The following is a 21,006-nucleotide window of genomic DNA, read 5'->3' as shown; positions in this document are numbered from 1 at the left end:
GCCGCACAGAAACTCAAGAATTAAAAAAATAGTTGTTTGACGTTTCCGAATGACTTGTATCGAACTCTCGCGAGAGTATCCTTCCTACTATAACTTCCGGCAATGTTAGCGAATGATCGGTGAACATGTTTGCGAGTGGTATTTTATTTATATATTTTTTCCTATGCACCTCAGATAATTGAGTAACTACACAACTCCGTTATTTTTGTTTTTAGCAATGCTCGTGAGGCCGGGTTAGTGTCGCGTGCGTTAGTTCGGTTTAGCCAGTTAGCATTAGCATCCCCGTCCAGCCACCTTTATGGAAAGGCAGAAAGTTGAGCTATTTCCAGACACGGGACCTCATCCTCCAAACATGAAGGTAACTGTGGGACAGGAGTAAAAAGTGGGCTCGCTTTAAAGGGATCTTACTTCAAACAATGCACTACAAAACCCAACAAGTGCTGTCAAACCTTTTAGGTTCAGTGTCAAATTACCAGCTTAAGAATGCTCGGGGATTTGTTTATATTTTTTTAATATCAACTTAAATTTTCATGACTTGTGTAACAGGAAGGAACCTAAGTTGAATTTACTCTAAATTGTATGGTGACATGGTGAAAAGTGGTTAGCACAAACGCCACACAGTTCTGGGTTCGAATCTGGGGTTCAGTTTTTTTGTTCTTTTGTGGGTTCTCTCCCACTAGCCCTCTTCATCCCACATTCCAAAAACAAGCATGGTAAAATTAATTTGAAGTGAAGACTGCAAATTGTATAATTGTAAGTGTGAACGTTTGTCTGGTTGGCGACCGGTCCGGGGTGCGCCTGCTTACCTGTCAAAGGCCCCAGCCCAGCTGCAACCCTAATGAGGATAAGTCGTCAATTCCTACTGAGTAAATTAACTTATTTTTTTTTGGTGCATGACAAGAAAGGAGACCAATGTTAGGCAATCACAGAATGAAATCGTGCCGAACCTTGCCAAAGATGTGTTGTCCATGTACAAGTTTGTAATATTCAGAACACAGTTTTATTTTTGCTTTGTTTTGTTGTGATAGAGCCTCCAGCAAGTTGTCTTATGTGGGAGAGCATGAAGTGGACTCTGAGCTGCTGCAAAAGTTGAAGGGGTCAGAGGTTCTCCACCAAGTTGGTAAAGCAGACTGTTTTTTTCCCCTGCATTTGAATATTGATATTGATGCGCATATTTTTGCACCACGTTTGTCATGGGGTGGGCGGTGTGGCTGGAAAAAAAACAATCTCAAAATAATTTTCACGCTCCTGGATCTCCTTCATTTCTCATGAAAACGAACAAACTTTGAAACTGTTTATTTATTTTTAGTATATGAGAATGAACATGCATTTATGTCCACAGAAATATTCGAAATACATATTTGCATATCAAGTTTTATATACCAGCCATTATTTGCTGAAAATCAAAAAAACATTTATGAGCTGTTTTGGTGCTCAGGCCAAAGGCATTAAAAGTGTTACGTTGTCGCCATCTAGTGGAATCTTGATTTATGTTTGGATGAATTCATTGCCAATGTTTTTCATGCAAATTTTCATGTCCTATTTTTATTGGCAGTCCTTGAATGTACCTCGTGAACCAAAAGTAAAACTAAAACATTTTTTTCTGGCTTCCTCCTGGTGCCAGCTCGTGTGGTCTACTTGACGATACAATTTGCCTGTATTCCCAAACGTTCATTATTTTGTGTGCGAATACGTTCAATGACCGAATACCGTTATTTGTTTTGACTCATTTAAATGATGTAACATTGTTTTGTGACAGGACCATGGAGAAGATGTCCCGGGTCACCACAGCCCTGGGCAGCAGCGCCATCAGCGGCCGAACCATGTTCTGCCACTTGGACGCCCCCGCCAACGCCATCAGCGTGTGCCGCGACGCCACGCAGGTGGTGGTGGCCGGCCGCAACATCTTCAAGATCTACACGCTGGAGGAGGAGCAGTTCGTGGAGAAGCTGAACCTGCGCGTCGGCCGCAAGCCGTCGCTCAACCTCAGCTGCGCCGACGTCATGTGGCATCAGATGGAGGAGAACCTGCTGGCCACCGCCGCCACCAACGGCGCGGTGGTCACGTGGAACCTGGGCAAGCCCTCTCGCAACAAGCAGGACCAGCTTTTTACCGAGCACAAGCGGACGGTCAACAAAGTTTGCTTCCACCCCACCGAGGTCTACATGCTGCTGAGTGGCTCGCAGGACGGCTTCATGAAGTGCTTCGACCTGCGCAAGAAGGAGTCTGTTAGCACTTTTTCAGGTAATACTTCTGGCGTATTGCCCGACAAAAGGCAAGGCGGCTTTGCAAAGTTTGTAACCCGGATCGAAAAGCGTTTGGATCAACTTGCGGTTGGTTTTGCAGGTCAGTCGGAGAGTGTGCGCGACGTCCAGTTCAGCATGAAGGATTATTTCACCTTCGCCGCTTCTTTCGAGAACGGAAACGTCCAGCTGTGGGACATCCGACGGCCCGACCGCTACGAGCGAATGTTCACCGCCCACACGGGCCCGGTGTTCTGCTGCGACTGGCATCCCGACGACAGGTGTGGGGGGGTCCCAATTGGATTATTTTTCAAAATCATTCCAAGTACCCCTGCGGTATCCTTGGCGTAATTTTTGGTTGCCTTCCCGTTCAGGGGCTGGTTGGCCACCGGAGGCAGAGATAAAATGGTGAAGGTGTGGGACATGACCACAAACCGGGCCAAAGAGATCTACTGCGTCCAAACCATCGCCTCGGTGGCGCGAGTCAAGTGGCGTCCGGAGCGCAAGTTCCACCTGGCCACGTGCTCCATGATGGTGGATCACAACATTTACGTGTGGGACGTGCGGCGGCCTTTCATCCCCTTCGCCACCTTCGAGGAGCACAAGGATGTGACCACGGGCATCGTGTGGCGCCACCAGCACGACCCGCAGTTCCTGCTCTCGGGTTCCAAGGACAGCACGCTTTACCAGCACATGTTCAAGGACGCCACACGGCCCGTGGACAAGGCCAACCCCGAGGGCCTGTGCTTCGGCTTGTTCGGCGACTTGGCCTTCGCCGCCAAGGAGAGTCTGATCAGCAGCGACGCGAACAGGAAGCCTTACCCCGGCGGCGACCGCCGCTACCCCATCTTCTTCTTCAAGAAACCGGACCCGACTGAACAGTTTGCGCACGTGTCGAGCGCTCTCACCGTCTTCGAGACGGACTTGGACAGCAATCGTATGGACTGGTTTGTTAAGACGGCGCGACTCTACCTCCTCGGCGGCAAGCCGTTCGCCGAGCTGTGCGATCACAACGCTAAGGTGGCCCGTGAACTCAAAAGACCTCAGGTAAAAGAACTCGGTCCACGCTTCTCTGTTTGTTCCGAAAGATCGTCGAATCATTCGATTTATTTTTCAGAGGTTAGTCAACTCAACACTCTCATTTGCTGGCACCCACGTCACTCACCTGCCTTTTAAAGACACCCAAAGTAACAGTTCAATCGAAAGTGATGATGGCAGCCCCTAGTGGCCAAAAATAATACCTGCACCTCACATGCAAATGTGAGCGTTTCGTGATTCAAAATCATTTTGTGTCCAATTACTTGACTAATCAATGGGATCATCCATTTGAAAAAATACTCGCTCGTCGCGTCCCTAAATCGCCGCTTTACACACTTACACTGAGGTGATTTTTACTCGCATTCACAGGTTTCCACAACCTGGACCATGCTGAGAATCATGTTCTCCGACCCAGCAAATATCACGACCCCTGGTCCCAACCACCTCAGTAAACTTGGCACCTTACCGCTAATGAACAGGTACCTTTACGTTCCAACAATTCCTTGTGCTGTTGCTCGTGAACTCATGGTGGCAAACGGAAACGTGATGCGTTCAGCTTCAGTATGAAGGAGATGGGCAATGAGAGCAGGCTGGAGCGCAACAAAAGCGACACCAGACAGGACAACATCCACTTGGAACCTGAAAACATCAGCAATAATAATGAAGGTGAGAACATTCATGGAGGTGAAACGTGACCTGCGGGACTAAAAAAAACCGGAGTATTTAATTTTTAAAATAGTTGCTAGAGGGGTTGGACACGCTCCTAAACGTAGTGACCAACGTGTGTGGAATTTCCCGTCAGAAAACGAGGAGACGGAGGGCAGCGAGGGCCAAGCCGAGTACATGTTTGGTGACGCCGAGCTGGATGACGACGATCTTTATTCGGTGGAACATGACAACCAAACAGGTCAGTCTCGAACTTTTTGTGCTCTCGGTCCACGTTTTGATTTTGAAAAAGGACGCAGCCGCGAGGTCATTCTTACTCACTGTTCTGTATGCTCACCGTCCCGTGTTGGCTCCAAGCTGAGGAACAGGAGTGCACGCTCCCCCAGGAAGCCTTCCAGCTGCGCCACGACATCCTGGACAACCCGTCGGCCCCCGAGCACCTCCAGCAGGACAAAGCTGACTCGCCGCACGTCAGCGGCAACGAGGCCGAAGTCACGTGCCTGACGCCCATCGAGTCCTTCTCGCTCATCTCCATCTCGCAGCCGCTCTTCACGCCCGACCTGCCTGCTAGCTTTTTCTGCCCCATTGTGCGCGAGATGCTCAGCTACTACGCCGAGAAGGGCGACGTGCAGATGGCCGTGTCGGTGCTCATCGTCTTGGGGGAGCGCATCCGGAAAGAGATTGATGACCTGACACAGGTAACAGACCGCTTTCTGGGTAAGTTCTTCCAGTGCCGTCAAAAAAATTCTATGCGTGATTTACCAATTCAGTTTAGGGGTGTCCCTCTGAGATCAACCTTGAGTCCATGTCATTTTTTCCATTTTGATTAATACCTTTTTTTTTTTTTAAGACTATTCTGTTGAATTATATGTGGATCATACTATCATTTACACATATGAGATAATTCCAATCAAAGAAGCCTAACGACCTGACCGGAACATTTAAGAAATTAGACAGGAGACAAATATATGTCCACCGCTCTGTTCGTGCTCTTATTGCTCATTTAGTCGACATTGCTTTAGTTTAAATGAGTTTGCCATCTCCGAATGCGCTTTGCCATTTAGGAGCACTGGTACACGTCCTACATCGACCTGCTGCAGCGCTTCAAGTTGTGGAACGTGTCCAACGAGGTGATCAAGTTGAGCACGTGCAGCGCCATCACCTGCCTCAATCAGACCTCCACCACGCTGCACATCAACTGCAGCAACTGCAAACGGCCCATGAACAACAGGGGCTGGATTTGTGACAGGTACCGGCCCAGTCGTTCTTCTGACGTGGAACACCTGATCATCTGCCAGCAAGCACTTTGTGACGTTTCTGAAACGAGTGTGTCGTCGTGTGTCGCCTAGGTGCCACCAGTGTGCCAGCGTGTGTGCCGTGTGCCACCACGTGGTCAAGGGACTGTTCGTGTGGTGTCAGGGCTGCAGTCACGGCGGCCACCTGGAGCACATCATCAACTGGCTCAAGAGCAGCCCGCACTGCCCCGCGGGATGTGGACATCTGTGCGAGTACACCTGAGCTCGCCGCAGACGGGGCCGGTGATCAATCACACACACACACACACACACACACACACATACGCAAAGTAATACCACCTCGTCCTTCCTTGACTTGAGGCTTTCGTCACTTTGCGGACAACTGGCTGCTTTTCACATTAAGACTGAAGGAACAATCGGAAAGTGGAATCATGTTAGTACTTGAATGTGTGGATTTGTAGATAAATATTTTTTCAGACAACTGTAAATTTGACATCCTGTTTTCAAGTCCTTTTTGTGTCGGAAAAGCAGAATGATGTCGGAAATTGCATCTTTCTATGCAACTGCGCAATACACGTTGAATGGAAAACTGAAATTTGTCAACTTGTGATTTGGATTTTTAGAATAATACGAAAAAAATGTGGAAAAGGTGAAGCACTGTGAATACTTTGCACATGCACTTAAATATCCGTGGAAGGAAGAGTCAATCATTTGAAATAATTTTATTTTTTGACACTTTTCTCGCAATGATGAAACAATTTAATTTTTGTCAAGAAAACATTCAGCAGGACATTCGCGAACTGTCGTTTTAAAACGGACACATGGCCAAGCTCATTCTTCGATAATCTGGGGGCGAGGCAGTTGACAAACAAAACAAGCGTATCGTCGCTGTCCTGTAAAAAAAACACATCATGTCCGTTTTCATTTTATTTTTACATTAATGGGATTTAACGTTACAAACTAATTAATGTGAAAATGACAAATTTGACATTTCTCGTTCTTCACAGGACAATATCTATCAGGTAAAATAAAAAAAATAAATACTTTATAATTAAGCCATTTGATGGTAAAAATTTACCTTTTTTAGTTGATAAAAATATATATAATAAAATTGCATTTCTTACAGTTGTTTAGCAAAAAAAAACTACAATTTTCACTTTGCTTGTTTTACTTGGAATATTTTTAAGGATTAATTTATTTATCATTAACTAATTATTTAATCATAACAATGTATACTGATTTATTTGATTAATATTTCTGTATTTAATGAAAGTGATTATTTTACTCCTTTCAGTTTATTTGCATATAGACCAGCTAAAAAAAAAAGAATAAATACAGAGGAATCAACCGAAGAAAATGTCTAAATGAATGCACTCTCGCTCTCTTTATAAAGTAAATCCTCATAGTTGGGATGCCAGTGGCCAGCGGGCCGTCCCTTCCCCGCCGCTGATCTCGAGACAATTTCACCGCATTTGCTCCTCAGTTGGGACGCACGCCGACCAACGCGAGCACAAGCGCGTGAGGGTCACGTGTGTCCCCCCTCTTGCCTGCTTGTCATGAAGCCCCTCGGGCATCGGCGCCATCCGACGAGCTCCGATCCATCCGGGTGGGCTGCGTGTGGCCTGGTCGCCGTTGACATAGTTCAGGGTGGTCATCTCACCCTCCGTCATCGCTGCAGAAGCCACTGTGACAAAAATCACATGCGGGGGGCTGATTGACGCAAAATCTTCAGCCTTGTCGCTTGGCAGCGGTCATTTTTCCACATGGACTAATGGAACCGCCACGCTCAATCGCCGACGCCCACGTCACTCACCAAACCAGGCCCCGCCTTTTAAAGTCCAGCACGCTCACGTCACAGATGATACAGTTGAAGGAAGGCGAGCGTGTCGATGCATTTGATTGTGTTGATGAAAGATTTTACTGACCTGGAAAGATTAAGGCCTTTCCCAACTGTCGGCCACTTTTTCCGGCGCGCTCAGTCGCCTCAGACTCTGAAGCACGGTTTGCAAGCTGTTCGCTGTTCGAACGAAACAACGGGCATCAGAGGACTCGCCGCTTCTGCGTTCTCGCTTTGTGACTTCATCTTACCCAGTTCCTCTTCGTACGAGTTGAGTTTCTTCGCAAGCTCGGATGCGCCCGAGTGTGTCGGAAACCCGGCAGCTACGAGATAAAATCTCAGACAATTTTTTTCGTTTACATTCAAATGAAATCCGGGAGAACAAACGAACACGCTGCTATAAAATGTATTTTCCAACGTGGCGGCCACTCACGTGCGTCGCTTTTGGCGCCGTTCAACAAGGCGAGCAGTTCCGAGCGACACGCTCGGGCCTCGGCCAAGGTGGCGCTCATGTCTTGCGTCAGCCGGTGGTTGTCCACCAGCTCGCCGTGCACGCGCCTCCAGGCCATCTTGTCCTCCATCAGGCATCCCTCCATCACGGCACGCAGCTCCTTCTCTTGCGACACCTGACTCTGCAACACCTCCACTTCCTCGCAGCGCTTATGTGGACCGCAAGCAAGCACAAGGTGAGCGCCGACGTTCAGCATTTTTCAACACTTGCACCGTAGCGAGATATGTTTTTGTTTGTGGGTGTGCCGCGGGATTTTTGCCGACGTGATATGCGTTACTTTGTGCAGCTGAATGGCCATCTCTTGCATCTCGGCCTCCAGCTGGTCGGCGTAAGACTGCTCCAGAGCGTCACTGGGAGGTCGGGCGCTGCTGTGCCATCTCGCGATAGCGGAGGTCATCTTGCGCTTCGGCCCAAACAACCTGCAAAGTCGCAGAATTTTTGGTGTGTGCGCCGTATTTTTTTTTTAATTGCTGTCCTTAAGCCAAATCTACCAAAACATTTACCGTATGTTTAATAAATCTGATGGTTTATTGCAATTGATCAATTGTATTTAAAAAAAAAACATTAAATCGCATATATTATAATATTTAAGGAGTGGCTTTGTGCAATTTATTTTTCAAATCCAGTCAGTTTACGAATATATAATTTTTATTTAATTTTTTTTAACACGCAGGCCCTTACGTGATGCCGATTTCCTTTAGATCATTCTCCGTCAGCGTGAGGAAAATGCGTAGATCGATGTCTTGCTCCTCAAGTAAAGGCAAGTACTTGGAGAAGCCGAGTTGTTCCAAGAATTCTGCCAAATCCTGCAGGAATTGAAAGAAATTGAAAAAAAAAAAATCTGACATTTTTGATCATGTGGAACGATTCATAACTTCAATAAAATAAAACGCAGACATGCCTTTGGACCACTGGCAACAAGCGAGCACGAGCCTGGAGCGCCGCTGTGAGCTGCGTCGTTGCCACCATGGCGACTTTTTCCTTTAGCGTGATGAGCTTTGGTTACGCGACGCGAGCTACTCTTTTTGCACTGGTCAGAGTCCTCGTTGCTCTCCACGGAGCCTTCCCAGCCGATCACGTGAGGCAAACCTTCGCTGCTGCTACTGCTGCTCCTCATGGTGGGCATGTCGTTGTCGAAGAACGGACTCTCGTCTGCGCACACGTGCTGTTCTTTTAGTACGCCGCCATTCGGAGCACCACACGTGCGTGCCAAAACATTTGACGGCAGTCCTCTGACCTCTGCTGCTGTTGCTTTGCCCGTCCAGCTCGTTGATGGGCGAGGTCACGTCACGATAGCGGATGCCGTCGCTCTGTTCGCCCGCATCGCCGAACGTCGTAAAGCCGACCGACGCGACGCGAGGCTCTGAAATTGGAAAACAAAATGGCACCGTGCGCTCAGAGCGTCATTGTCTCAAGCGTAGCGTTTACCGCTCGGAGCGCCGGTCCGGCCGGCGGCGCCGCCGACTCTGAACTTGGCGATGGCCTGGGGCCCGTCGTGGATGCTGACGCCTTTGGCTCGGTTGCGACTCGCTCGCGGCCTCGGCGGGGCGCTGTCCGAATCCTCGGAGGAGCTGAGGTCTTCAAAGTGTCCTGACGAACAAACGACGTCATCACTTGCATCTCATTGAATGATGACGCCGCTAAGTACCTGCTTTGTTCCTCGGCGAGCGCGAGTCGATGAGGCTGGCTATTTTGGTGTAGCCGTAAAACATGGCGAGGGCTCGGGCCGTCTCTCCTTTGGCATTGCGCTCATCTGCTCTCACCTTCTGTCAGCGCGTTCAACAAACAACAGCAGAGCTTGCGTTTATTTTCTATAAATGTCAGCCATGACTTAACAAAATGAAAAAAAAAAAAAAAAAAAAAGGGGGCAACTAGACTTAGACTCCAAAGTCCTCACGTGATCGAGCAGGTACTGAACGATGATTTCGTGTCCGGAAGCAGCAGCTTCCATCAGGGGAGTAAAACCCGACCCTGGCTCCCTGTGGGAGAGAAAGCGGGCGCGAAAACCAAGAATGTTGTCATACAATAACACGATGTAGCCCACAAAATCATTTTTTACCTCACGTTAGCGTCTGCCTTGTTATCGAGCAGAAACTTCACCATCTGCTGGTGACCTGCGCTGGTACAATGAAACAAAGCCGTCCAGCCCCGACAGTCTTTCACCTCCAACTCAGCACCTTGCTATTGGAATAAAAAACAAACACATTTTGAAAACATACACTTATCAATTGTGATTTTTTTTTTTTTTTTTTTTTACATGGAGTAGAAAGTAGGCGATGCTTTCATTGCCACAGCTGGCGGCCAGCATCAGAGGGGTCTGTCCTTTGGCTGTGGTGGCGTTGACGTTCACGCGGGCCTCCAGCAGGAGGTTGGCGATGTTGTCGTGGCCAATGTACGAAGCGTACATCAGCGGCGTCCATCCTCCCACGTTCTTCCCGTTCAGGTCCAATTCACGCCTGGAGAAACGCAACAGGCGCTTATATTCACTTGTTGTCCAATTATACAACTAATGGTACACAGAAAAGAGATAGAAAATACGACCCAAGTACAATTCAGTTGTATTTAACTTTTAAATACATGCAAAATGTTCCCCTCTGTAAGCATCCCAAAAAATTCTAGAAGCAGCAGATGAGCCGTTGTGAACCTTTTGATGCATTCTGCCACCACGTCGTACTGTCCGATGGAGCAGGCGGTGTGCAAGTCCAGAGGGACGTCCAGCTCCTCGGCGCTCACCAGGGACTCTCCGAGCCACACGGACAGACTCACGCCCAGCTGCTCGGACTCGCTCGCCTCGTCGCTGAGTTCCGACATTCTTCTTCTTTTTCTGTGTCAGTGATACAAAACGAAGCTTTTTGCGTTCCACCACGAAAGTCAAAAAGAGCAAGTCAGCATCTCGGGCTAGCTTAAACTTGAAACTTTGAAAACAGTAAAGAATTACCTTCTCAGTCCTCAAACTTTAAACTATGCCATGTAGCCAAATTATGGACCCCCCAAATATATATATATACACTTTTTACTTGGTTTCTCGCTGCAAGATTTTTTTATCATCGTATAAAGTTGTGTGCGATAGCAACCGAAGCCCCGCCTTTTCCGGTTCAGTAACGGAAGTAACTAAATAGTATCGTGCGCTACAATGCTGCTACTTGACAATACAATCTATCGGTCACCTAATTCTATCTATATAAATGTATATATCAATATAAATATATTGATATATACTGGATCTGATTCTTTATCATTTCCATTCTGGTATCTGAACCAGGCTTGAGATTTGGATTGAAAGAGATTCAAAGAAGCAAGATATTCATTCCTCTTAAAATCACCACTTTCTGGTGTTTGATCAAAATCTTTCAACAAATGTTTAGAAACTCATACAAGCAAGTTTATTATTTTCAGCTGTTAATAGCGATTCTTTTTAATAACTTTTTTTCCTTTTTCAGCAGTTTACAACATTGATGAGATAAACCAACATTTTCTCAACAGTCCAAAATTACAAAAAGTTGAAGCGAAAGTCTTCGTTTGACGCCGCGAACACAAAGGCAGACGTTCCCGGACCAGTCTTCGGATTTGCAACCTGAGCTTCAGTTTGCATCCGGTTCTCCTCTTTGGCTTCAGCTCTCCGATGGAAAATCGATTTTTTAGGTGATTCTGATTTTACTTTGACCTGAGCAGATGTAAGTTCTGAGAAAAAAAAGAGGGAAAGGAAATCATCAAAAAGTTGTCATGTAGTGTCACACAGAGTTGTCATTAGATATCGCCCACCTTTCTGGATGAGTTTGAACTGCTTGCTCTTTTCTTCTTCCATTTTTTTCCTGTAGTCTCCCGCCATGGCCCTCATCACTTGCCTCTTTTTAACCAGAGGAGCTTTGGAGCTGCGCAGTGTTTTAAGTGCATGAGACGCATCCTCTCCTGCAGGGAAGATAAACACTTAATGTTCGTCACATCAACACAAAATCATGTTCAATCGCTGAGTTAACGCGCTAAAATGTTGCCAATTCATTATGTTGTCATTGGTTGAAATGGTACGACATCATCTTAAAAGGTTTTCAAGCTATAATGATGCAATAACTAAAACAATGAACTGAGCGAGCGGTAAATCCGTTTGGATTATTTTTTTTTTTTTTTTAATTTTCATCCATTTTTTTAGCTCACATATGAACATCCATTCTGTGAAAAGCAGAAATATATCCACTACTAACTCTGCTTTGGAGTGGCCTTCTGTAACTTCATTCCCAACTCGAGCTGCTCAATACACCAGTCCACTTGTCTTTTAAACTGCTCGTCTGCACTCTGAAACACAAAGTCACATCAAATCAACACGATCGAGTCGTTGGTGCTGACTAGAGCGATGTGAAAACTTTCTCCCAAAAACTAACCAGCTCTGTATTCTCGCCTGCTTGACTCTCTTCATTTGTACTTGTCTCTTGAGATGCCTCAGGTGTTTTTTTCTTTCCAGATTTCTTCTTTTTCTCTGTGTTGGACTGTGCAGGCTGGTCATGAGGCGAGTTGATCTCCGGCACAGTGGAAGAACTGCCACCTTGGATGCAGTGAACAATTCCTGAAGTCTCCGCTGCCATGTTGTCTACACATGCGTCAGGGTTGAGGTTTTGTCCCGTTCCACAATTTACTAAGATCTTTGGGGAATGTTTTTACATGTGAAGATGTCACTGTGAGTTCACAAGTGCTTGACGATTTAAATGCAAACGCACACATGCATTCGTCTTCAATACTTGTTCAAAACACAATTAAATGTTCATATTCATGATATAAAACGTGCATAAAGACACAAATCACGTATGTGACTTCCAGCACATGCAGGAAAATGTATTTACCGAATTACCGAGCACCATTTGCTCGCCGATAATGGCTCGTTAGAAATATAATTACATACTCAATTAGATATAGAAATGCTGTATTTCAAACCGCTGACATTTTTTATTCACGCCGCATAAAACTTACCACGTGTGCCACGCCCAACAACGTCCGTAAAGGAACATTTCTTCAACGTAAATATGTTCCGCATCGGATCATGTTTACGTGACCTAAATGTTCGGCCACTAATCTGAAGATTTTGGAACATTCCTCAAATTCGCACGTTGGTCTATTTCTTAATGTGAATTATTTTTGGGGGGTTTTCATAGATGTTCCAGGATTTCAATACAGGCCAGCGTGGATTTAATTTAACACAAATACATTACTGGATTTGTTGATTGGTTTTGATAGCAACGGATTTGAAAAAAGCAGTTTCAGGACATGTATTTTATACACACATAACTTTGTGCATTAAATAGCTTCGTTTTCAGAACAGTGTAATAAAAACACGTTAATATGAAATGAAAGGAAACGTTTGGAAGAGGGTGGGCTCGTTCTTTCTTTCAGCCAATCATATTTCGACGACTGTTGCCTTTGAGCCAATCGCTGAGGTTTTAAGGCGGGTACTGTGACGCTATAAATTCTGTCCTTGTGGTCGTCGTGCGGCATAGACAACTCACGTCAACAGTTGAGACGTCAGACATCTTCGCAGAAGGCAAACGTGAGTTACCATATGTATATTTTTTGAAACATTGTATTGTTTTTTTTAATGCAAACCACGATTTAATTCGTCCATTTTATTAGCTAATGTCCTGAACTAATCACTCCAGTCGTAAGTATTTGTGTCTATCGTCAACAATACGGTGCGCGCCATAGCAACTAGCAAGGAAGCTAAAGCTACCTTTTTTTTTTAAATAATAAAAAGCAAATTTAAACTATCATAAACTCATTTTTATTTCTCTTGAAGAATCGAAGCTTTGTTTCCGATTAGAAATTGCGCTTGAGGATTTAGTAGAAATTTCGACTCAAACTCCGACTAACCTCGGTGACGCTACATGGCGCCATTTTGCTCACTTGAAAGCGAAACGTTGGCCAAGGAGGGAACGTGCGTGACTGACTCGTTTGGCGTAATGGTGTCGCTGCCTTCATGAGCTGAACGTTTACACCTAACCACAGTTGCTTTGTCTTTCTGCTTGATGACTGTTTAATTTTAATTTTTTTTAATACAAAACGAGTTTGTGCCTTTCTTTAGGTCGAGTGAACCCATTAAATTAATTGGCGCCGTTCTTCATCCGGAATTATTATAATGTAATCTGATTTATGTATTTTCTCCACTTTTATCTTTTATTAAAGTCAAACCAGTGAACTAATGGCTCGTACCAAGCAGACCGCTCGTAAATCCACCGGAGGAAAGGCTCCAAGAAAGCAGCTGGCCACAAAGGCCGCCAGGAAGAGCGCGCCATCCACCGGTGGAGTCAAGAAGCCCCACAGATACAGGTACTAAGCCCCCTTTGTTTTTATCAGCATTTAAAATGTGAGGGTGTCCATTAAAAACAAATGTTGTTGTTAAAATTATTAATTTTCCCTTTTTAAAAGAATTTCTCATGTGACTGTGGGTGTTGATCTAAAATGAATGCGTGATAGTCAGTCATGGAAATTAAAATTCTCTTTGTTCATTTCCTAGGCCCGGCACTGTCGCCCTGCGTGAGATCCGTCGGTACCAGAAATCTACTGAGCTGCTCATCAGGAAGCTTCCTTTCCAGCGTCTGGTCAGGGAGATTGCGCAGGATTTCAAGACAGACTTGCGATTCCAAAGCGCGGCAATCGGAGCCCTGCAGGTTAGTTTGTTACATTTTTCTGCTAGATTTGGGGGGCGTTGTAGCCGTTCAGTCGTGACTTTATTCCCCCCCCCCCATTTCAGGAGGCCAGCGAGGCTTACTTGGTAGGTCTGTTTGAGGACACCAACCTGTGTGCCATCCATGCCAAGAGGGTTACCATCATGCCCAAAGACATACAACTGGCCCGGCGAATCAGGGGGGAGCGTGCGTAATTGTTTTGATTTTTGATTTGGGGGGGGGGGGGTTGGTTTGACTGGTTTTGTAAATTGTTAACAGTTATTGGAATGTTCAGCTCCCACTGTCGCATTTTTCTTTTTTTACTTTCTCTTTCTTCACAATAGTAGTGCTTCATGTTCATGACATACTTTTGAATTCTAATCTGTAAACCCATTTTCTCTCTGCCTTTCTCAGGGCAATTAGATTGTGACTTTTTTTTTGTAATCCCGTGTGTGCATGCCATGGGATTTCTTCCTGTAAATAAACTTTCCACTACCTCAACTGGAGTCTTTTGGATTTGTCATGAAAATACAACTCATTGGGGTGCACAAAAATCATATGCATCAAAGTGTAAGGTGATTACGTTTTGTTGAACAAGCTTTGGCTAAACGTGTTTTTAATGTCAGCCTACACATAATTCAAGCGTTGTGGCAAGGCAAAAATGGGCGTAATGCAGCAATGGTCTCACAATTTCATCCAAGACAATGACACGGCATATCTGTGTATAGTGGTGCAGATCGGGGGTGGTTAAGATTTCTGTCACAATGTAAATGTTGTTTTACCTTTTATAAATATTGTCAAATACTAATCATGCCAGCAACATGACTTTGACCCAAAATACAGGTAGTGTAAAAAAGGTAAGTTTAGTTGGAATGGCCACAACAAAACTTCAACAAAAGCTGTTCCAAAAACACCTTGAAATGACTCCAAAAAAATGTACATATCCTCTCAACCCTTTATTTTAATCTACCACTTGGAAGCGACCTCGTCTCCTCAGATTGACTGACAAACTTCAGTTAAATTATCCACCAGTCCTCCAAAAGATGTCAAGCTGATGCATCAAAATTGTTTCATATGGTGTCACGTCTCTTAAAATACTGAACATAGTTATGGAGAATTTGTATTTGATGTATGTATTCATTCCAGGATTTTTTATTTTTTTTTTAACTCCACAAAGATGGTGGCCGCTTGTCAGGTTACTCATAATATATAAGTATAAAACAATTTGTATATACCTCCCGGATGTCACTTTTTCTCATCTTCTTGCTCAGGGAGCAGTCCAGGTAAATGCTGGTAAAGTTCCTTCTCCAATAGCACGTCAATGTCCGACTCTTCTCTCAAGGCGCACCACAACAGGAAGCCCACCGCGAACACACTGACGGGGAGCACTTTCCACCAGGGCCGTTGGTACTGGCTCCCCAGGGAGTATTCCACCTTCCAATTTCTGTGACTGCCCTTGCTGGTGGAGAAGCGGATGGGCTCGTTATTCACCTCCTCCTGGATGTCTTCTCCAGCTTTCTTTGGCTTGGCCAGCAGACTGCTCGTGGAAAGAGGCCGAATACTGTTGATAGAAACACATGACAAGATAGACATCTATAGTTTGTTGTTCAGGAAATCCTGAAGCCTTAATATTTAACAAAAGCAAATCTTGCCAAACGATTTCAAAGGTCTTGCAGCCATGAGCAATGCCATTCATAAAACGGACCATATTTACAAAATTGCGTTTCAACCCAACAAAGAATATGGTAAAAACATGCATTCTTTTCGGATTTTTGTCCTTTCATACACACGCACAGCCATTTTTGAGAGTCGGGTAGATTTATGATGAGGACAAATAGTAGCTTCAGATGGTGCTGAAAGACAATATCATCTCCTTTCCTCATCTCTTACGTGCCATAATTGAGTACAGGCTGGTGTTATTGTAAAATACATGACAGCATGCATCTGTTTCAAAGATTTCATTTCGTATTATTAAGCACTTACCACATGCTCGCATTAATGCGCCGAATTAAAGTAGACGTCCCACAACTGAAAGTTTTGCTTGTCAAACGAGTGAAAACGTGAGTCATTGTAGCGTATGTGTTGGGCAAATGATCATTTCAGGACGCACAGGTCGATGAAGGCGGACGATTTTGCGTATTCTTACAACACAGGTCACGTAACATAGAATTGTACGACACAGAATTCCTCCCGACGCAACACAATTAATTTTCTCACAATAGTTCCGCCCCCAGTGTATTGTTGGTTCGTGAGTCTGGCCGAACTATATTGGCAGGAGGCGACAGGAGGGACGACACACACCGTGCAGTATTATTGCGTAACGTTTATTATTTGCCCCCAAGCCCACAGTACATACGTAAGGTTCCTACCTACATATGTCACCTAATACTACATCCCCCTTTCGAGGTTAAAGAATCTTTCTAGGGAAGATGCATATGCACTTATAGGCAAACACAACAACATGTATTATACCGAGTCAGTAAACAAACTCAAAACAGCATTCCAGTCATTAGCTGAGGAATGCCTTATAGCATATAAACACCTACACTCAAGATATGATATTAACTATCAAACATTCGTCAATGCACACCATTAATAACCCAAAAAAATAATCCACTCAAGGAAAACGGAAAGTCATCACACATTCCTATATGTTCTATGAGGGATGGGGTAGACTGCCCAAACCCTCCAACTGAGTGTGAGGATTATTCTGCCTCATGCTCACTCAGCTCCTATAGCTATGTGCAAACAAAGTCTTTCAAGAATGTGGGAGGTGTCCTCACTCTTGTGGGAAAACGCCTCTCACACACTGGATTCTGCTGACCGCTTGGTTGTTGAAGAATGTCAGGTGTGCCAGGTGTACTCACCTCCTGACGATCAGCGTTTACCTGGGCCTCTGGCAAGTCTTTTGATGTCTCGGCTCCTCCAGAGGTCTGCGAGAGATGATAACGGTTCCTTCGCAGCCTACCGCCGGGTGTCTCGACAACATAGGACCTCGGTGTGCCCGCAGTAGACACAACTGTGCCACGTTCTCGCGTGTCCCTGACCCACACCTGATCTCCTGGTCGAAGGTGTGGCATATCACGCGCTCTGTGTCTGCGATCATAATTTTGACACTGCATCTGTCGGTACCTCTGTTCTGTAGTCTTCAAATCCTCAATGTCCGCACATCTGGGATTAAGCTGAGATGAAATCACAGGAACAGGTGTCCTTATCCTCCTCCCCATGAGGAGTTCCGTGGGACTGTAGCCATTCGCCAAGGGAGCAGCACGGTAGGCCATAAGGGCAAGATACGGGTCTGCAGACTTTTTGAGAAGACCCTTTATGGTCCTCACCGCACGCTCAGCCTCACCATTACCCCGTGGAAAACGTGGGCTGGACGTCACATGCTTGAAACCCCATTCCGAGGCAAACTTGTTGAAGACCACAGAAGCAAACTGTGGCCCGTTGTCGGAGCGCACTTCTTCGGGAATTCCATGACGAGCAAGGATAGACTTGAAGTGCTCGATCACAGCCTCCGATGTAGTAGACGTCAGCCAAGCCACTTCGAAGAACCTTGAAAAATAGTCCACTACGACCAGATAATCTTTGTTATTTATCCGGAACAGATCAGCCCCGACCAAGGACCATGGCCTCGATGGGAACTCAGTAGGCATCATTGTTTCTCTGAGAGTCGTCCTCTCCTTGGCACACACATCACAGTCCGCAATCGTCCTGGACAGATCTGTACTGAGACCTGGCCACCACACAGACTGTTTCGCCCTCTCCCTGCATTTAGCAATCCCAAGGTGGCCCTCGTGAAGCTTGGACAGCACGTCTGCCCTAAGCGACGCTGGAATCACAATCCTGCAGCCATACAGCAGTAGTCCATCCTGAACTGTGAGCTCACCAGAAAACGGCAGATAGGGCTGGATTGTACGGTCCACAGAAAATTTGTCCGGCCATCCCTCCAGGCAGAACTTCTTCAGCTGCAGGAGAATGGCATCGTTGTCTTGACTTTCTTGTATTTCCACCAGCCTCGATTCAGTAGCAGGAAGGTTCGCAATGACAGAATCAACATACAAGTTGACCTCTTCTTCTTGCAACCCGTCCGACGTGGCGCTGACAGGGGCCCGTGACAGCACATCCGCTGTTGCAATGTTCTTACCAGCTACATGAGAGATAGTGTAAGAAAACCTCATCAATCTCATACGAAGACGCTGGATGCGTGGCGGAAGCATCTCTAGACTTTTGGAGCCCAGCAGGGGAACTAGAGGCTTGTGGTCTGTCTCGATATGGAACTGCTTCCCTATGAGTAACTCTGAGAACCTCTCACAGGCCCATGTCGAAGCTAGTGCCTCTTTCTCGATCTGGGCGTATCGCTGTTCGGTGCTGCTGAGGGCTCTCGAAGCATACGCCACTGGCTTCCAACGAGAATCAGCTTGCTTCTGGAGAAGCACACTGCCCAACCCGAAGGAGGATGCATCAGCAGAGACCAGTGTTTCAGCATTTGGGTCATATAACGCCAGCCCAGGGGTCGACGTCAAGTCCGCTTTAATGCCATCAAATGCTTGCTGCTGTTGTGGTCCCCAGACCCACATGTTGGACTTCCTAAGCAGGTCTCTGAGAGGACGCGTCTTTTCCGCCAGGTGAGGTAGGAACTTGCCAAGATGATTAGTCATCCCTAGGAAACGTCTCACCTCGCTGATGTTGCTTGGTTCCTTCATAACTTTTACAGCACTCACTTTGTCAGGGTCTGCACTGACCCCCGATGAGTCGATAACTTGTCCCAAGAACTTTATTGTGTTCTTTGAGAACTCACACTTTTCATTCAGTGTGACGCCCGCGTCCTGTAGACGTAACAAAGTCCTCCTCAGTCTCTCATCATGCTCACACTGCGTTGCTCCCCAGATGAGCACATCATCCATTTGACATACAACTCCATCCAGGCCCTCCAAAATGCGCGACATACGCTTCTGGAAGTGTTCCGGTGCAGATGAGATTCCAAAACACAGACGGTTGTAACAGTAGCGTCCAAACGGAGTGATGAACGTAGTCAGCAAAGAAGACTCCTTGGATAGCGGTATCTGCCAGAAACCAGCATTGGCATCTAACTTTGAGAACACCTTAGCGCCTGCCAACTGACCTAAGGTGTGTTCGACTGAGGGAAGAGGGTGTTTTTCTCTCATGACAGATTTATTCAGTTCAGTGAGGTCTGTGCATATTCTCACTCTGCTCTTGCAAGTCCGCTTCGGCACCACCACCATTGGTGCACACCATTCCGTTGGTACCTCCACCTTAGAGATGACTCCTTGCGCCTCCATACGCTTCAGCTCCTCTTTAACTTTTGGCAGGAGTGGGAGAGAAATACGTCGGGGCGTCGAAAGAGAGAAAGGTTGTGCCCCAGGCTTCAGTACAATGTTGTACTCACCCTCCATTTTACCTAATCCACTGAAAAGCTTGGGAAACTCCTCCTTTATGGATTCCATGGAGACCAGGCTGATGTTCTCCAGTCGAGCGACCAGCTGCAGTTTCATCGCAGCCATCCCGCCCAGCAGTGGTGTGCTCAGCCCTTTCACAACATATATGTTCTCCTTGACGCAATTATTGTTCTTACTGAGTGTGGCTGTGAACATGCCCTTGACCTTTAGACGTGCGCCCCCTGGTCCCTTCAGAACTTTAAGAGGTCTCACCAGTCTTCTGAATTTACCACGGCTGTAAAGTGTTTCTGAAACAGCTGTAACATCCGCGCCAGTGTCAATCTTAAACACTGCACTGTAATTGTCCATGTTTATGTCTGTCATCCATGGACTGGTCATTTTATCGGCTGACAAGGAGCCAAGGAATGCAACTTCTGCCTCATCATCAGTCTCTATGACAGCATTCACTCCTGTTATTTTCTTCGTTCTGCACACTCTTGCATAATGCCCCCTTTTCTTGCAGTAATTACACATTGCTTCTCTAGCTGGGCATTGTTGCAGACTATGTCCTTTTGGATCACCGCATCGTTTGCATTGTGTCTGTCTGTCCTTCGGTGCTTTTTTAAATGTTCCTCCATGTTGTCGCGGCATTTGTTTCGGCCGCGCGCCTCCGCGGTGACGCGCGTGCACGCTGTCCAGCTGAGTGTTGGCGATGTCAACTTTAAAGTTAGACTTTAACACCTCCTGTTGCTTCTTTATTTGCTCACTTTGACGAGCTCTGGTAATTGCCTTCACCAGTGTTAATTCTGGGTCCAACTGCAGTTGTTCTGATAAACGTTTATCTCTCAAGCCGACAACAAATCTGTCTCTCACCATTTCGTCGTGAAGAGCCCCGTATCCGCAGTACTCCGCGAGACAATGTAGTGCCGTGTGAAAGCCATCAGCCGACTCCCCCTCTTCTTGTTGACGCAAATTAAACTTTGCCCTCTCGAAGATGACATTTCTGCGAGCCACAAAGTGGGTGTCCAACTTATTTTTGACTGTGACATAGTCACTCGCTTCCACGGCGCTCAGGTGGAGAGAAACTAGTATGTCCTCCGCTTCCTCCCCCATGGTGTAGATAAGCGTATTCACCTGATTCTCGTCTGCTTGCGCTTCCAGCCCGGACGCAATGCGAAACCGTTCAAAACGCTTTATCCATTTCGTCCAGTCTTCAGCCCTGAACGTAAATTTTTCAGGTGGAGAGACTTGAAACTGAGACATCTTGCCGTTACGCGGGCTCGCCCCCGCAGCCTGAACTGTCTCGTATGAAACGAAAACTCGCGTGTACGCGGGACACTCTCTCGGTAAGATTCAGCTCCAAAAAGACCCTCTTCTGCCACTTCTGACACCATGTATTGTTGGTTCGT

The 21,006-nt window shown here is 46.2% G+C and overlaps 5 protein-coding genes and 1 long non-coding RNA gene across 10 annotated transcripts; 2 read left to right on the top strand and 4 right to left on the bottom strand.

The window, feature by feature from the left end:
• The first annotated feature begins 93 nt into the window (after positions 1-93).
• Positions 94-5,798, top strand: wdr24 (WD repeat domain 24). Of its 2 annotated transcripts, XM_088284774.1 has the most exons (11): positions 94-358; positions 1,029-1,120; positions 1,760-2,244; positions 2,347-2,524; positions 2,618-3,290; positions 3,651-3,760; positions 3,838-3,947; positions 4,084-4,188; positions 4,305-4,645; positions 5,012-5,196; positions 5,297-5,798. In XM_088284774.1, exons 3-11 carry the CDS (start codon positions 1,764-1,766, stop codon positions 5,463-5,465), a joined length of 2,352 nt encoding a protein of 783 aa, XP_088140900.1. In that variant the 5' UTR covers positions 94-358; positions 1,029-1,120; positions 1,760-1,763; the 3' UTR covers positions 5,466-5,798. The 2 variants fall into 2 exon arrangements, with proteins under 2 accessions (XP_088140900.1, XP_088140901.1); XM_088284775.1 differs by lacking the exons at positions 94-358; positions 1,029-1,120 and having other exon boundaries at positions 1,603-2,244.
• Positions 1,282-5,514, bottom strand: LOC148317739 (uncharacterized). Its single transcript, XR_015840056.1, has 2 exons — positions 2,303-5,514; positions 1,282-2,210 (listed from the first exon to the last, which is right to left on the bottom strand). It is a non-coding gene; the product is annotated as an uncharacterized LOC148317739 (long non-coding RNA).
• A 306-nt stretch (positions 5,799-6,104) lies between the features above and the next one.
• On the bottom strand, positions 6,105-10,638 carry anks3 (ankyrin repeat and sterile alpha motif domain containing 3). 3 transcript variants are annotated; one of them, XM_088284777.1, is made up of 15 exons: positions 10,490-10,638; positions 10,196-10,399; positions 9,809-10,007; positions 9,611-9,732; positions 9,449-9,530; positions 9,200-9,317; positions 8,980-9,141; positions 8,789-8,914; positions 8,453-8,703; positions 8,233-8,357; positions 7,829-7,970; positions 7,474-7,699; positions 7,292-7,363; positions 7,129-7,220; positions 6,105-6,887 (listed from the first exon to the last, which is right to left on the bottom strand). In XM_088284777.1, the coding sequence occupies exons 2-14, from the start codon at positions 10,360-10,362 to the stop codon at positions 7,138-7,140; spliced, it is 1,875 nt and encodes a 624-aa protein (XP_088140903.1). In that variant the 5' UTR covers positions 10,363-10,399; positions 10,490-10,638; the 3' UTR covers positions 6,105-6,887; positions 7,129-7,137. The 3 variants fall into 3 exon arrangements, with proteins under 3 accessions (XP_088140903.1, XP_088140902.1, XP_088140904.1); XM_088284776.1 differs by having other exon boundaries at positions 10,196-10,375; XM_088284778.1 differs by having other exon boundaries at positions 9,200-9,314; positions 10,196-10,375.
• Positions 10,639-10,923: 285 nt separating this feature from the next.
• On the bottom strand, positions 10,924-12,578 carry c20h8orf33 (chromosome 20 C8orf33 homolog). 2 transcript variants are annotated; one of them, XM_088284546.1, is made up of 5 exons: positions 12,511-12,540; positions 11,928-12,133; positions 11,751-11,841; positions 11,314-11,460; positions 10,924-11,232 (listed from the first exon to the last, which is right to left on the bottom strand). In XM_088284546.1, the coding sequence occupies exons 2-5, from the start codon at positions 12,126-12,128 to the stop codon at positions 11,042-11,044; spliced, it is 630 nt and encodes a 209-aa protein (XP_088140672.1). In that variant the 5' UTR covers positions 12,129-12,133; positions 12,511-12,540; the 3' UTR covers positions 10,924-11,041. The 2 variants fall into 2 exon arrangements, with proteins under 2 accessions (XP_088140672.1, XP_088140671.1); XM_088284545.1 differs by having other exon boundaries at positions 10,925-11,232; positions 11,928-12,185; positions 12,511-12,578.
• Positions 12,579-12,987: 409 nt separating this feature from the next.
• On the top strand, positions 12,988-14,699 carry h3f3d (H3 histone, family 3D). The gene is made up of 4 exons (XM_088284548.1): positions 12,988-13,084; positions 13,717-13,860; positions 14,048-14,201; positions 14,285-14,699. Exons 2-4 carry the CDS (start codon positions 13,733-13,735, stop codon positions 14,411-14,413), a joined length of 411 nt encoding a protein of 136 aa, XP_088140674.1. The 5' UTR covers positions 12,988-13,084; positions 13,717-13,732; the 3' UTR covers positions 14,414-14,699.
• A 442-nt stretch (positions 14,700-15,141) lies between these two features.
• Positions 15,142-16,381, bottom strand: uqcc4 (ubiquinol-cytochrome c reductase complex assembly factor 4). The gene is made up of 2 exons (XM_088284549.1): positions 16,182-16,381; positions 15,142-15,759 (listed from the first exon to the last, which is right to left on the bottom strand). The coding sequence occupies exons 1-2, from the start codon at positions 16,265-16,267 to the stop codon at positions 15,444-15,446; spliced, it is 402 nt and encodes a 133-aa protein (XP_088140675.1). The 5' UTR covers positions 16,268-16,381; the 3' UTR covers positions 15,142-15,443.
• Between the last annotated feature and the right edge of the window lie 4,625 nt (positions 16,382-21,006).

The sequence above is a fragment of the Idiotropiscis lumnitzeri genome, chromosome 20, assembly GCF_059441095.1.
Source record: "Idiotropiscis lumnitzeri isolate Australia: NSW breed Sydney's pygmy pipehorse chromosome 20, RoL_Ilum_1.0, whole genome shotgun sequence".
Taxonomy (NCBI): domain Eukaryota; kingdom Metazoa; phylum Chordata; class Actinopteri; order Syngnathiformes; family Syngnathidae; genus Idiotropiscis; species Idiotropiscis lumnitzeri.
The sequence above is the reverse complement of the archived record's forward strand: the minus strand, read 5'-3'. Positions and strand labels throughout refer to the sequence as shown.

Bases quoted from the DNA above. Each gene is read 5' to 3' on its own strand.
- uqcc4 (XM_088284549.1), bottom strand. From the start codon at position 16,267: ATGACTCACGTTTTCACTCGTTTGACAAGCAAAACTTTCAGTTGTGGG. The intron at 15,760-16,181 runs GTAAGTGCTTAA...TTCTATCAACAG, and splicing joins CGCATTAATGCGAGCATGTG to TATTCGGCCTCTTTCCACGA.
- h3f3d (XM_088284548.1), top strand. From the start codon at position 13,733: ATGGCTCGTACCAAGCAGACCGCTCGTAAATCCACCGGAGGAAAGGCT. The intron at 13,861-14,047 runs GTACTAAGCCCC...TTCATTTCCTAG, and splicing joins AAGAAGCCCCACAGATACAG to GCCCGGCACTGTCGCCCTGC. The intron at 14,202-14,284 runs GTTAGTTTGTTA...CCCCCATTTCAG, and splicing joins CGGCAATCGGAGCCCTGCAG to GAGGCCAGCGAGGCTTACTT.
- wdr24 (XM_088284774.1), top strand. From the start codon at position 1,764: ATGGAGAAGATGTCCCGGGTCACCACAGCCCTGGGCAGCAGCGCCATC. The intron at 2,245-2,346 runs GTAATACTTCTG...TTGGTTTTGCAG, and splicing joins GTCTGTTAGCACTTTTTCAG to GTCAGTCGGAGAGTGTGCGC. The intron at 2,525-2,617 runs GTGTGGGGGGGT...CTTCCCGTTCAG, and splicing joins GACTGGCATCCCGACGACAG to GGGCTGGTTGGCCACCGGAG.
- anks3 (XM_088284777.1), bottom strand. From the start codon at position 10,362: ATGTCGGAACTCAGCGACGAGGCGAGCGAGTCCGAGCAGCTGGGCGTG. The intron at 9,142-9,199 runs GTACTTAGCGGC...TTTGTTCGTCAG, and splicing joins CTCGCCGAGGAACAAAGCAG to GACACTTTGAAGACCTCAGC. The intron at 8,704-8,788 runs GTCAGAGGACTG...ACGTGTGCGCAG, and splicing joins GCAAAGCAACAGCAGCAGAG to ACGAGAGTCCGTTCTTCGAC.
- c20h8orf33 (XM_088284545.1), bottom strand. From the start codon at position 12,128: ATGGCAGCGGAGACTTCAGGAATTGTTCACTGCATCCAAGGTGGCAGT. The intron at 11,842-11,927 runs GTTAGTTTTTGG...TTTGTGTTTCAG, and splicing joins CAGGCGAGAATACAGAGCTG to AGTGCAGACGAGCAGTTTAA. The intron at 11,233-11,313 runs GTGGGCGATATC...TTTTTTTCTCAG, and splicing joins GTTCAAACTCATCCAGAAAG to AACTTACATCTGCTCAGGTC.